Below are 13,242 nucleotides of genomic sequence, written 5' to 3' on the forward strand. Positions count from 1 at the left end.
TCAGTTTCTAACACTGCTTTGTGTACAAAGTCATACCTCTACAATAATGGAGCGACAGGTTATTTAAAAAAAAACAAAAATAGAGCTGTCACGCAATTTACAAAGAAAAGTTTGGCAGTTTATCTCATGCATTTCCGTATCCACAAAAATCTATGAAAGTTGCACAGATTTGAAAAACAGGTTTTCCCAAAGCATGAATAACTGTGCGCTGCTGTCTCAGAATAATGTGGCACACAGGAGATTTACACCATGACAAATAAAGAGTTAAAGATTTTTTGTATGACCTTTGCCCTTTGACCTTGCTCTTCCTCCTGCTCCTAGGTGTCACATGACAGTGGGAGAAAGTTGCATCTGGACTGGGACCGGGTCAGGGTGTTCGACCGGGACGTCGCCCAGATGTTCCTCAACATCATCAAGGGACAGAAGGATGCGAGGTCAGTGTTGAATCATTGGATGCTCCATTTCATTTCTTCCTCTTTGTTGCTTCTTCTCGATAGTCCTCTTCTCCTCCCCTTCCTCCTTTTCTTCTTTTCCTTACATCCTTCCTTCCCGCTCTAACCTGTCCCTTTCCTTTGTCTCATTGTTTGTCCTGTGTATGTTCTTGTTTTACTGTGAGCATCTTGTACCTGTGTGTTTGTTGCATGTGTGTGTGTGTGTGTGTGTTTGTGTTTCCTTACCTTTACTTTTGTTCTATTGTAAGTTCAATGTATTGAGGGGCCCACATTTCTACAAGCTTGTCTTTTACGTGGGTTCCTCTTTTCCATTAACGCTATTATTTTGATCGATGAGTTCCATGGATATGCATTTTGTTGTAATATAAATACATTGTACAGTTTGTTTTCATTGAATTTGTACAACAAACATGTGTTATTGAAAATAAAAATTCATTTGAACTGAATTTCAAAATGAATTTATTTATCTCATTTTCATTTCATTCAAATTTGCTGGGAGCTTACTATTGTCTGGGGCCAGCATGCATTTTGTGTGTGATGAATTGTACTACCGAGCTTTCACACCCCCAGTCCTAAAAAAAAAATGGTAACAATTTATACACAAAACATATTCAATATTCAAAAGATCATCATTTCAATTTTCATATGATACAGTGCATGTGTAATGTTATGGGATGATTTCCATCATTTTGACCATCTCTCTGTTTATCTTGCTCCCCAATAGAGTAACATCAGTATCTCAAAAGGAGAAAGCCAAACAGCGCCCTCAGGCGCTGAACACCGTAGAGTTAATGCGAGTTGCCAGCTCCTCCCTGGGGATGAGTCCACACCATGCCATGCAGATTGCTGAGAGGCTCTACATCCAGGGCTACATCAGCTACCCCCGCACAGAGACCACACAGTACCCCGCGAACTTTGACCTCAAGTAGGGAGAGCAGCATGTTCATTACTTAAGAATTATTTTTGCCTCATCAGGACAACGGCATGAAAAAGTTACCAAGCATTCACCTTCTGACATTGACAGTGACCTGTAAAGAGTCTCAATGTATTTCCTATAATTGCAAATGATGTGGTAATAGAAGGAAGACTGTATTTGATCAATGCTGTTAACACTTAAATATTTTGATCTTCAGTACTGTCTGAAGGTTTATGAGATTTTGACAATATGTAATCAGAGTATCAATCTTATTTTGTGTTCAGCCAACTCATTTAAATTTGCAGTTCTCTTTGCTGTAACATCAGCAACGTTATCCAAGAGTACTGTATACGCAAAAATGTTTTCTGAATACTAAATTGGGAATTGTAAGAGAACTACAGTATGGAATTAGAGAAAGCATCATGCATTTTCAAATATGTAATGTGTGTACCCCATACCACTATTAGTGTGAAGTATATGGTTGTTTTATGACACTCTCAGCTGAAAGGTGATCTTTAACGACAAAGTACTTTCAAACAGTAAAACTGCAGCAACAGGAAACCAAATAGTCCAAAGTATGAATCTCCAAATAATCTTCAAGCTATTCATGAGGATACCTTGATACCAATTTCTGGAAAGGCTCCAATATCTTTTCCCCTCTTCTTCAGAGGTACGCTTCGGCAGCAAATGTCGATGCCCTGGAGCAGCGAGGTGAGGGCACTGCTAGACGGCGAGTTCACCCACCCACGCAAGGGGAGCGACGCAGGGGACCATCCCCCCATCACCCCCATGAGAGGAGCCAGTGAAGGGGAGCTTGGGGGAGAGGCATGGAGGCTGTACGAGTACATCGCCAGACACTTTGTTGCCACGGTAACCTTGCATCTTCTGTTTTTTAAGTGGTGTCTACCAATGGTAACGCAGGCATGCTTATTTGATTTCGCATTGGTTCGGAACAGTTATGCTCATGCTCTCTCTCTCTCTACCTCTCGGTGCTACAGAAAATGAGGTATTTTTGGTTTTGGCTTATTTGCCCTTTATTTGCCTGGGTAGGGCCTACTTGGCCGTAACCTTCCTAACTTTTTCCTCATCATCCATTGAATCCTTTAAATGTGACTGGATAGTGAGTTACACAAACCCACCCTATAGCAATGTTCCAGGAACCAACAGTAAGGCCATGGTAATACAGTCAGGATTAAAAGAATTACCATGGTAGGTAATCTGTATTCAGTTAGAGACTCTAACTCTGTGACAGTTAGCATCCAGATGACTGTGGCAATGGGCAAAGAAAACACTTCAGAGGAAATACCAGTTGGCAAACATAGTACTGCATGGGTTAAAGGAAATGGGATGGTATACGTAGTATTGGTGGAGATGATGATTGGGCTTTTGACTTTTTGCTAGATATCAAGAAATCACTCATAAAATAGTTAAAAGCATATCATTCTAAGAGGGATTCTGAGTTTATTTGATGAAAATTGGATTTGGAATGGCTGAGACATCCAAAAACAAAATGAAACAAAGAGACCGTAATAAAAGGTGGGACCTTTTATTAGGATTGCTCTGTTTTGGATATCTCAGCCAATTCCAAACCAATTTTCATGAAATAAATGATGAATTCCTTTTGGAATCACATGCTCTTTCATATTTCACAAGAGGTTTCTTGTTTAATATCTCACCAAAGAATATTAGAAACCTGAAGTTAGGTCTCAACCAAAACTATACGATCCCTTTAAGTGTTTTGGTGGGTTGCACATGCTGGGCAGCCTGCAGGCCACAGAGACCACAAAGAAATGGAAACATCCATCCTCAGAGAGTGGAAACATCAATGATGAAATAAATGTGACCCGCTACAACAAAGGGATCCTAAAGTCACTGACGCCTGAGCCGAGAATATCGAGTATGAAGTCGCATCATCAAAATTGATCAAAACATTCAGATATCTGTTTTTGGCATACATGTGTAATTTTGTAGTCTAATGTTTTGTCTATCATCTGCCGAAATTTCGATGCTATATGATCACACTAAAGGCGAAAAATTGGCGTTTTCTGGGACATGCTATTCCAACTTTCCACGTAACAGAAACGTGTCCGTAGATTTGGATTTAGCGCCGCAACTAGACTCCGCCCCTAGCAACGAGGGAGTGATCTTATTGGTCAGTGCATGACATCTCGATTACTGATTAGTTGTGCGTAGACCGCTGGCGCTAAGCCTGATTGAACATCACAGAGATTGCTAGGAGCTTACCTTCTATTGTCAAGTGGTGAAAACTGTCTCGCCTCCCCTTGATCATGGCAGCGTCGGAAGGAAAACTTTCAAGGCATTTTTCTCGAAACTCTGATTTCCTCAACCACTTGACATGCGCTAAAAAAATCATCGATATCTCCGCACCCGAGTACTTTTATGAGTTGTGTTGTATATGAAATTAAAGTAGAATAGTAAGGGAAAAATGTCATGTCATTTTCAGAAAATTGTCCTCCCCGACTTTCGGATCCTTTTGATGTAGTGGGTCACAAATGATTGTGGTGGTGGTGATGATGATGATGAGCATGGCCTTGCATCCATTCACACTAATTACCTCCGCCAAGGGAGGAGGTTATGTTTTCATTTACCGTTGGTTTGTTCTTTCGTTTGTTCCTTTGTCTGTGTGCTTTTGCACACGGACAAACGAACGAACAAACGAACAAAGTACTTAACGAATTGGGATGAAGCTTGCAGGAAAGGTTGAGAATGACACAAGTACCAAACGATCAACTTTTGGTAGTGATCCGAGAATTTTGGGGGAATTTATGAAGGATTTTTGATATTTTGACAGGTAGGGTCAGTGAACTTCGGAGTTCAGGCTGCGTGTATTTGAGGTTTGCATGCGTGCACTAAAGTGAGTGCTCTAGTTTCTGCTAGGACGAGGCGCGCCGTGGTGCAGCTGAGGGTTTATGACGTAACAAAGGCTGCTATATTGGGAAATCGGGCGATTTTTCAGTGGGTGGAAATCATTGATCTCTGTGGAAGAGCAAGATCACGGTGGAAAGTACTGTAGCTGCTTGGCCGAAGTCTGCGCTCTCAGAGTGCTTTTCTAGTTGTGAATGTGCCATGCTTTATCTTCTTATGCTGGTGTGGAGAATAAGTGACTGCTTGAATGTGAACATCATGATAATTTGGATTACATTTGAAGCATTGGCCTATAAACATGGATTTGAACTTGTGGAACAAATGAAGTATCAATTTTTCTCCATATTCAGGAAAAGAATTTCTTTCAGAATCATGATCAGTTGAATTTAAGCAAGAAGAGTGAAAATACATGTATAGTGTGCTGTTATTCCACAGTTCGTTTTTATTTTTTTCCCACAAAATGTTATAAAGGCTTATAAACATAAGACCCAAGAAAACTGTTTGTTTTTTTTGCCCAGTGTACAGGCACTGTTGTATCTTACTGTGTTATTAAAATTTCATAATTTCAACATTTGTCCATGCGTGATACTTATTTCCCACTGAAAGAAGGAAGCTGGAAGAACAGAGGCAATCATTTTGACCTTTGAACTCTGTGATCTTCTGTTCCTTTGGAACCGTCACACAGGTGAGTCCCGACTGCCGGTACCTGGTGACCACCATCCGTCTGGCCATCGGCGACGAGGGTTTCACCTGCACTGGGAAGACCCTGATCAGTGAGGGCTTCACGGCCGTCATGCCCTGGCAGGCCCTCAAGGATGAGGAGAATCTTCCCAACGTCAGCAAGGGGGACATCTGCTCCATTGATGAGGTATATTTCTGTTGCCTTCAGATAGGTGTGGCTCTGATAGACCACCTACCTTCTGTTTATCCAGATACATTATCAATTATATCAATCTATCTGCACCATATCTATTGCTTTTTTCTACGAATCCACACATATCAACGTATGTGACCTGCCACAACAAAAGGATTTGAAAGTCGCTGACAGCTGCGCGGAGGAAATCAAGTTTGAAGTCAGATCATCAAAATCGGTCAAAACCATCAGATTTCTGTTTTTGGCATGATTTTGTAGTCTCATGTTTCGTCTGTCATTGGCCGAAATTTTGAAGCTAAATGATCAAAGGAAAGGCAAGAAATTAGGGTTTTTCTGGGCCATGATTTTCTGACGTTCAACGGAACAGAAAAATGTCCGAAGATTTGGATTAGCGCCGCAGATAAACTCCACACCTAGCAATGAGGGAGTGATCTTACTGGCCAGTGCGTGGCATCATAAGTTTTCTGATTGGTTGTGCGTAGACTGCTGGCGCTAAGCTTGCATGGACATTGCGGAGGTTACTAGGAGCGTACCTTCTATTGTCCAGAGGTGTAAACTGTCTTACCTCCACTTGATCACGATTGCGTCGCAAGGAAAACTTTGAAGGCGGTTTTCTTGAAACGCTGATTTCCTAAACCAGTCGACATGCTCTCATAAAATCATTGATATCTCCGCAACTGAGTTCTTTTATCTATCTATCTGTCTATCTATATCTATCTATCTATCTATCTATCTATCTATCTATCTATCTATCTATCTATCTATCTATCTATCTATCTCTCTATCTATTTTCCAATAAATCTACATATATCTATTCACACATTTGTTAATCTTTTTTAATATTTTCTTTTTCTATTTGTCTATTTATTTGTCTACCTCAATAGAAATCCATACATGTACATCTTGGCCCTTGTTTGTGTTGTTTTTCTTTATGATTGAGAAATCTATCTGAATGTCCTTAATGTCATCAGTGTACTCCTTGAATGATGCACATTTAACAAAAGAAATAATATAGATAGCATTAGACACATTCATGTTAACTTTGCTGTAGAATATTCATATGTATTTAGTCATAAGATAATCTACTTACTGTCTATCTTATATGTATTGGCTGATTATGAAAGTATTTATGGATGTCAAAGTGTGATGTGAATTATGAAATACGGGTTAAAATCACTCCCACTTAATGTGAGTGTGCACTGTGACAGCAAATACTTTGTAATGAATATCAAGGATGAGATGTGTGATGTAATGTTTCTCATTACCTCTGAATCTGCCAAAATGTATGTGTCCTAGATATACAGGAGGACCTTGATTATTCGGCCACGTCCGGACCAGTGGGCCTCCAAATAATTAATTTGGCCGGATTAGAGAGCTATGCTCAAATACAACGCTTTCTAGTATATGCTGGGGGTACACAAATGTTAATACTAATACTTTGATGATTATTTGCATGGCATAGTCATGTTTCATACTTCGCATGATATGGAAATAAAATGAAGTACAAGGAAGATATCCCTTCATGTCCCTTCATGTATAGTTTGTTAGTGGCCGGAGGCATTATGTTTTCGGGTCTTCCGTCCGTCCGTACGTCCGTCCGTCACGTTTTGTTTTTGTTGATATCTCAAGAACCTTGTGGTGGTTTTACATCAAACTTGGTATGAGGGTATATCCTTGGGGGATAATACTTTGTGTGGATTTTAGGGTCACAGGGTCAAAGGTCAAAGGTCACAGGTTATTTTGTGAAAAAAAAATTGAAATTTCATGTTTTTCTCCATATCTCGCAAATGGTTCAAGGTATCTTCATGGAACTTAGTATATATGCTTGTACCGATGGGCAGTGATTATCTAGGGAAGTTGGGGGTCATGGGTCAAAGGTCAGGGGGGTCAAAGGTCAAGGTCAACTCCTCAGAATATCACTACTTTCCTTAAAATACGATGCCTGAAGGTTTTTTTTTTTTTTTAACTTGATGTATGGCATGTATTACCCAATATACATTTTTGGGGAAGTTTCTTGCCAAAAGGTCAAAGGTCAAAAGGTCAAAGGTCAAGTGAAAGTGCTAACTTGCACTTTTTCCTCCATAGCTGTATCTCGAAAGTAACTCAAGTACAGCATGTATCATCATGAAACTTACATATTTATGCATGTTCAACCTAACAGTGATTCTCTCTGGAACTGTGAGGTCAAAGGTCAAAGGCCAGGTTTAGATAATGCTATTTTCCCATTTGATACTGAAATTATACTTTTTCTCAATACCTTGAAAATTACTCAATGCATAAACTTATAAAAGGGTCAAAAGTCAAGTAAAATCATCAGTTCCCCAAATACCTGCACTCTGACATTTTAATCATTCATCCAATTGAACCTAGTTCTAGGAAAGTGAACATTCAGCACATTTGTGCAAACCTGTCATTTTAATATTTTGCCAATTGTGTGAAACTGTCATCACACATTGTCAAGACATTGTACTAAAGACCTATTAGGAGAACCATGCATTATGGCGGAGGCATATCAGTAGCCGTAGCGATATATCTAGTTTGATTGATGTTGACCGACAATGAGATTGATATTGTGACTCGTCGAGTACTGCCGCTGCATTGTACTGTAAGTACTGCTGTGCACTCAGTGCCACTGACAAGTGCGGCACCATAGGCACCATTCATTGACATCGTGTTATGAACTGACTTGAAAGTTACAGTCCTCTGCAATGATTTGAATATGTCCTGTCGCAGGGGCAGATCAAGGAATCCTGTAAAGAGCGGGTGCTTTTTCAAAATCAAAGGGGGGTGCGCACACACCCCACCCCCAACTTTTTAAAAAAATTTCTTTTGTTTTAACAAAAAAAATAAAGGGGGGCGCGCGCCCGGTGCACTCCTACCTGGATCCGCCACTGCTGGCGTGTATTCGCACGGTAATGGTTAAACGTGTCTTTGTTTTGAGTGAGATTTGGCACTGAAAATACATACAAATATTTTTAAAGATTCAGCCAGTCGACGTCCGGTTAACAGAGAATGAAGATAATCGATGGCAGGATAATCCAGGTCCTACTGTAGATGCAACCTACTGTATGAGCTGAAATTTTCGCGAATTGCTACTTGCAGGACATTTTGGCGTGTTGATAATTTTGCGGTTGCGAGGGTCTAACTGAGCTTGCTTCGCGTTGATATTTTCGCGTGTTGTTATTTTTGCGGTTCAAATTTGATGCGCGAAATTCACGAAAATAAAACCACCGCGAAAATTTCAGCTCGTGCAGTATATGTGACCGTGCACCTCAAAACGAACATAAAGTCGCACACACTGATTTTGCGGGAGGACTGAAAATAAGTGAAATGGGTCAACCTAGCCGAACTTGACTTTTTCATATTTTCTGAAAGAGCGGGTCTTCATTTACATCATGCTAAAATGTGGTATCCTAAAACGGGCAGGAAAGTGTGTTTTTAAGCAGTTTATCTCAAACATTTTTTTTGTAGAATAGTGTGATTAGGTGTGTCTTTAGAATCCCTTTTTCATTTCTGAGAAACCTTGTCCACACTCTTCACTTTCAACCCTGATAACTTTTGCAAGGATAGTGCTACTACTTTGAAAGTTGGCATTAATTATGGCCAGAATGTGTTAATGAGGCATGCTTGATTTCAGTTTAATCTGATAATCTCTTCATTGTTGTTACTCTGGTGGTTTACTTCCTGTTTTTTGTCCCATTCATCGCACAGCCAGCACAGTTTGGTAAAGATTAAGCGCTTGAATAGACACTGTACTTCAGAGCCTCTTTTCTCAGTTCACACTTTTCCTGAGTTTGTGCTTTCTTTCCAATATTTAGGTAGGTTAGGAGAGTCCATTTGATTTGAGTTATACATCATTTTAAAGCTTAAAGTCTGTTCTTTCAGAATATGGTCTTAACTAAAAATTCATGTCTGGCGACTTTTTGTTTGTTTTGAGGTGCACGGTCACATATTAAAACAATCTTCCATTTCTCCTTGAACCCCAGGCTAAGCTGAGTGAGAGACAGACCAGCCCCCCGGACTACCTGACTGAGAGTGAACTCATCTCCCTGATGGAGAAACATGGCATTGGGACGGACGCCAGCATCCCCGTTCACATTGAAAACATCTGCCAGCGTAACTATGTGAAGGTGGAGAGTGGGCGTCGCCTTATTCCCACGCGGCTTGGCATCGTGCTGGTCCACGGTTATCAAAAAGTAAGCCAAGAGACCTTTTAAGATTGTGTAACTTCAGTTTACTTCTTTGTCACAGTTGAAAGTAAGCCAAGAGACCTTTTACGATTGTGTAACTTCAGTTTACAATGTACTTCTTTGTCACAGTTGTCAAAAAGACATTAAACCACTTGTACCAGCAAAACTCGGATAAAATCATAAGTTCAATGATCAAAATTATTGCTTTCCTCATATTGACTTTCATTAAGAGATATGAATATCTTTCAACACACATACTTTTTGTATCTGTTCTCAATGGTAGCGTTTCAATGAATATGTTATTATCGATAAGTTCATTTCCTTATGGTTTTAATGCTGGCATGTGCGTGTAATCCTCTAAAGACGGTGATGCTTCACAGGTACACATGCTTGCTCCAAAATCAAACATGGCCATAGAATAATGAGACCATTTTGTTGTCAAACCCTGGTTTTGCAGTGTTCTTTTGGCAAATGTTTGTTGGATTCGCATAATCAAAGCTTTGCCAAAATGTTAGAATGTATATTCTTAATTTCCTCCAACTATACTGGTAGAGAAGAAAATATATTGGTGCAAGTAATTCTGCATGTTAGCCATTTCCAGTGAATTTTGCTTGCTTATAATTTCTGGGATGACATGATTTTCCATCTTATCTCCATATTTCTGCATTATCATGTTGACAACAGTTTATAAAATGCAGGGCAAAATTTGGCAAACATATCCACACAACAACTTTTTCCACAATTACAGTATGTTGGGACCAGTTAGCCTGTGTTAACTTTGCATAATGACCCCCCCCCCCCCCCAACAATTAACCAGACAAATAATAAGTCAATGAAAAATTACCGCTCTATTTAGGGCCCAGGTTGCACAAAGTGAAGAGAGGGGGAAAAAAAAGAAGAAAAGCAAAAACCCCAGCAAACAAATAATTCTCATTTCTAATGTAATCTTTTAAAGTTTTGGTTTTGACTCTTTACTTTCCATTGGATGGTGTTCGTGTATGAGGAGATCCTCCTTGACTAATGTCAAAATTGGAAAGTTAGAGAGCGTCCACGAAAACAGTTTTTAATGACTCGTTTTGCAGATTGACCCAGATCTCTCGCTGCCCACCATGCGATCAGCCGTGGAGGAGCAGCTGAACCTAATCGCCCAGGGCCGGGCCGAGTACGACTCCGTCCTCAAGCACACGCTAGACATCTTCACCCGCAAGTTCCTCTACTTTGTAGACCACATCCAGTCCATGGATGACCTCTTTGAGGTCTCCTTCTCTCCACTGGCCGCTACGGGCAAGCCCATGTCCAGGTAATCTTCGTATGATATTGACTGGGTTTAGGGGATGAAGAGGGGAATATCAGAATATATGTGACTCTGCACCACAAAACCAACAAAAAAGTTGCCAGACATGGATTTTTAGTTAAGGTCAGATTCTGAAAGAACAGACTCTAAGCTTTAAAATGATATATAACTCAATCCATATGGACTCTCCTAACCTATCTAAATATTGGAAAGCAAGTACACACAGTATATAAGTGTGAACTGAGAAAAGAGGCTCTGAAGAATAGGGTCTAATTCAAGCGTTTACTCTTTACCAAGCTGTGCGAGCTGTACAATGAATGGAACACAAACAGGATGATAACCACCAGAGCAACAACAATGAAGGGATTATCAGATTAAGCTGAAATTGTGCATGCTTGATTAACACATTCTTTTGAGGATCAATGCCAACTTTCAAAGCAGTTATTGGAATTGAAAGTTATGAGCATGGACAGGGTTCTTAAGAAATGAAAAGAGGACTCTTTGAGAAACACCTAATCACACTATTCTACTAAAAAGTGTTCCAGAAAAAGTGTTCCAGAAAAAACTGCTACATACCTAAATTGCTTTTCGTTTTATGATCCCAAACTTAAGTATAATGTAGAAGAAGACTTGCTCTTTCAGAAAATATTAAAAAAAAAACATCAAGATTGGCTAGGTTGGCCTATTTCACCTATTTTCAGCTCTCACACAAAATCAGTGCATGCGACTTTTTGTTCGTTTTGTGAGGCACAGTCACATATCAATTTATGGTCTACTTTCGAAATGCCCATTGGTGATTGGTCATAAAGTCATGATGTAACTTTTGCAGTTAGACTTGACATTTGTATATGTGTGTGTTTGATTGAATTTAATTTGGTCTTTCATGCTGAGATTAATCAATGCTAAGGACAGAATTGTAACTAATACCCCCATCTCTTCCAATTCTCCAAATCCTCAAATTTCTCTCAGGTGTGGAAAGTGCCATCGATTCATGAAGTATATCTCAGCGAAGCCGATGAGACTGCACTGCCCGACTTGCGAGGAGACGTATGGCCTTCCGCAGAATGGCTCCATCAAACTCTACAAAGAGATCCGCTGCCCGCTGGACGACTTTGAGCTGGTTATGTGGTCGTCTGGCCCCAAGGGGAAGGTGGGGGAGGAATATGAATGTTTATTTCATCTCTTTCTCTCTCTACCTTTATCTCTTATTTTGTTTCCTGTCTGTAGTTCTGTTCCTTTATAGTCTTGGGTGAATTTCAGGGCCTCTCTTTGATTCTAACTGGCATCACTGTATTCAAACAACATGTTCAAGTTGCTCATGTTTCTGTTCGCATTGAACTGGCAAATATCATGACAAAAAAAAAAATATTGATAATAAAGAGAACAAAATTGAAATAATTAACTTTCTCTGTGTTCCCCCCCCCCCCCATCCTCTTTCCAGAGCTACCCGGTGTGCCCGTACTGCTTCACCAACCCTCCCTTTGCTGAGATGAAGAAGGCCCAGGGGTGCAATGCATGTACCCACCCCACCTGTCCCCACTCCCTAACCATGCTAGGCGTGGCTCAGTGCATTGAGTGCGACGATGGGGTGATGGTCCTCGACCCTTCCTCCGCCCCCAAGTGGAGGCTGGCTTGTAACAAGTAAGTTTTGTGTTTTCAGGTCACATGACCTTCTATCTCTTTCCATGCACCGCTCGTGAGTGGACTAATCTCCCACAAGCCCTGCATTCACGTTGGTCACCGCGATGCGGAGAAAGTCCCACGCTCTGGGACTTGCTCCTCAACCCATTGAGGACGGTTTGATTTTGCTACAGCATGCATTTCCAGTAGACACCTGCCGGAGTATACTCGGTACTTGTCCTCAACAGGTTAAAAACCAAAATGTGAATGCTCGCTAGGACTTGTCCCCGCGTCCCCTCAAAGCAAGTCGAGTTCCGGGGCAAGATTTAGAGGGGAGAGTGATCTACGGGCGCAATAATTGATAGCATCCAGCTCTATACATCAAATGTGTGCATGCCCGATGCCTGGTTCCAAGTGGCAGAGCTCACCCTAAGCCCCACTTGCCCCCACAGCTTGGTGACAGTGGAGATAGCAGTGTGGACGGTCAGTCTTGAAAAAAAGATAAGATCTCTGGTGACTTTCCCCTCAACGCGGGTCTAATGTGAATGCGGGGACTGTACCATCTTGGCACCATCTGTGGAATCCTTCCCGTCGACATTTGAGGGAAAGCATGATGTCAATTAACTGGACATAAGTTTCACTAGCACCACTGTAAATGAACACCAAGTACTTATCAACACTGGCACTATTCTCCCCATAGGGTGCACACAACCAAGGTACATCTTCAACTAGAAAAGCACTCTGAGAGTGCAGACCTCCGCCAGGCATGAAGCTTGTTTCCACCACTACACTGATCTTGAGATATCATACGTACACACAACATCGGTGATAAAAGTCGCCAGATTTCCAAATATAGAAACCTTTGTTACGTCATAAGCCTTCAGCTGAACGGCGCGCCTCGCCCCAGCAGAAACTAGAGCACGCACTTTAGTGCGCGCAGGCAAACCTCAAATACGTGCAGCCTGAACTCCCAATTTCATTGATCCTACCTGCCAAAACATCAAAAATCC

General features: G+C 40.9%; 1 protein-coding gene across 1 annotated transcript in view; it reads left to right on the forward strand.

The window, feature by feature from the left end:
- The window catches only part of LOC139734797 (DNA topoisomerase 3-beta-1-like), a 41,131-nt gene that overhangs the window by 9,089 nt on the left and 18,800 nt on the right, over window positions 1-13,242 (forward strand). The window contains exons 7-14 of the mRNA XM_071645584.1: window positions 322-434; window positions 1,177-1,377; window positions 2,037-2,238; window positions 4,940-5,122; window positions 9,115-9,324; window positions 10,401-10,618; window positions 11,582-11,762; window positions 12,054-12,253. Of these exons, the coding sequence (XP_071501685.1) occupies window positions 322-434; window positions 1,177-1,377; window positions 2,037-2,238; window positions 4,940-5,122; window positions 9,115-9,324; window positions 10,401-10,618; window positions 11,582-11,762; window positions 12,054-12,253 (1,508 nt within the window). The remainder of the gene's footprint in view (window positions 1-321; window positions 435-1,176; window positions 1,378-2,036; window positions 2,239-4,939; window positions 5,123-9,114; window positions 9,325-10,400; window positions 10,619-11,581; window positions 11,763-12,053; window positions 12,254-13,242) is intronic.

This window comes from Diadema antillarum, unplaced genomic scaffold (genome assembly GCF_040938485.1).
Source record: "Diadema antillarum isolate AM-2024a unplaced genomic scaffold, OU_Dant_1.0 seq00000547_RagTag, whole genome shotgun sequence".
NCBI classification, from domain to species: domain Eukaryota; kingdom Metazoa; phylum Echinodermata; class Echinoidea; order Diadematoida; family Diadematidae; genus Diadema; species Diadema antillarum.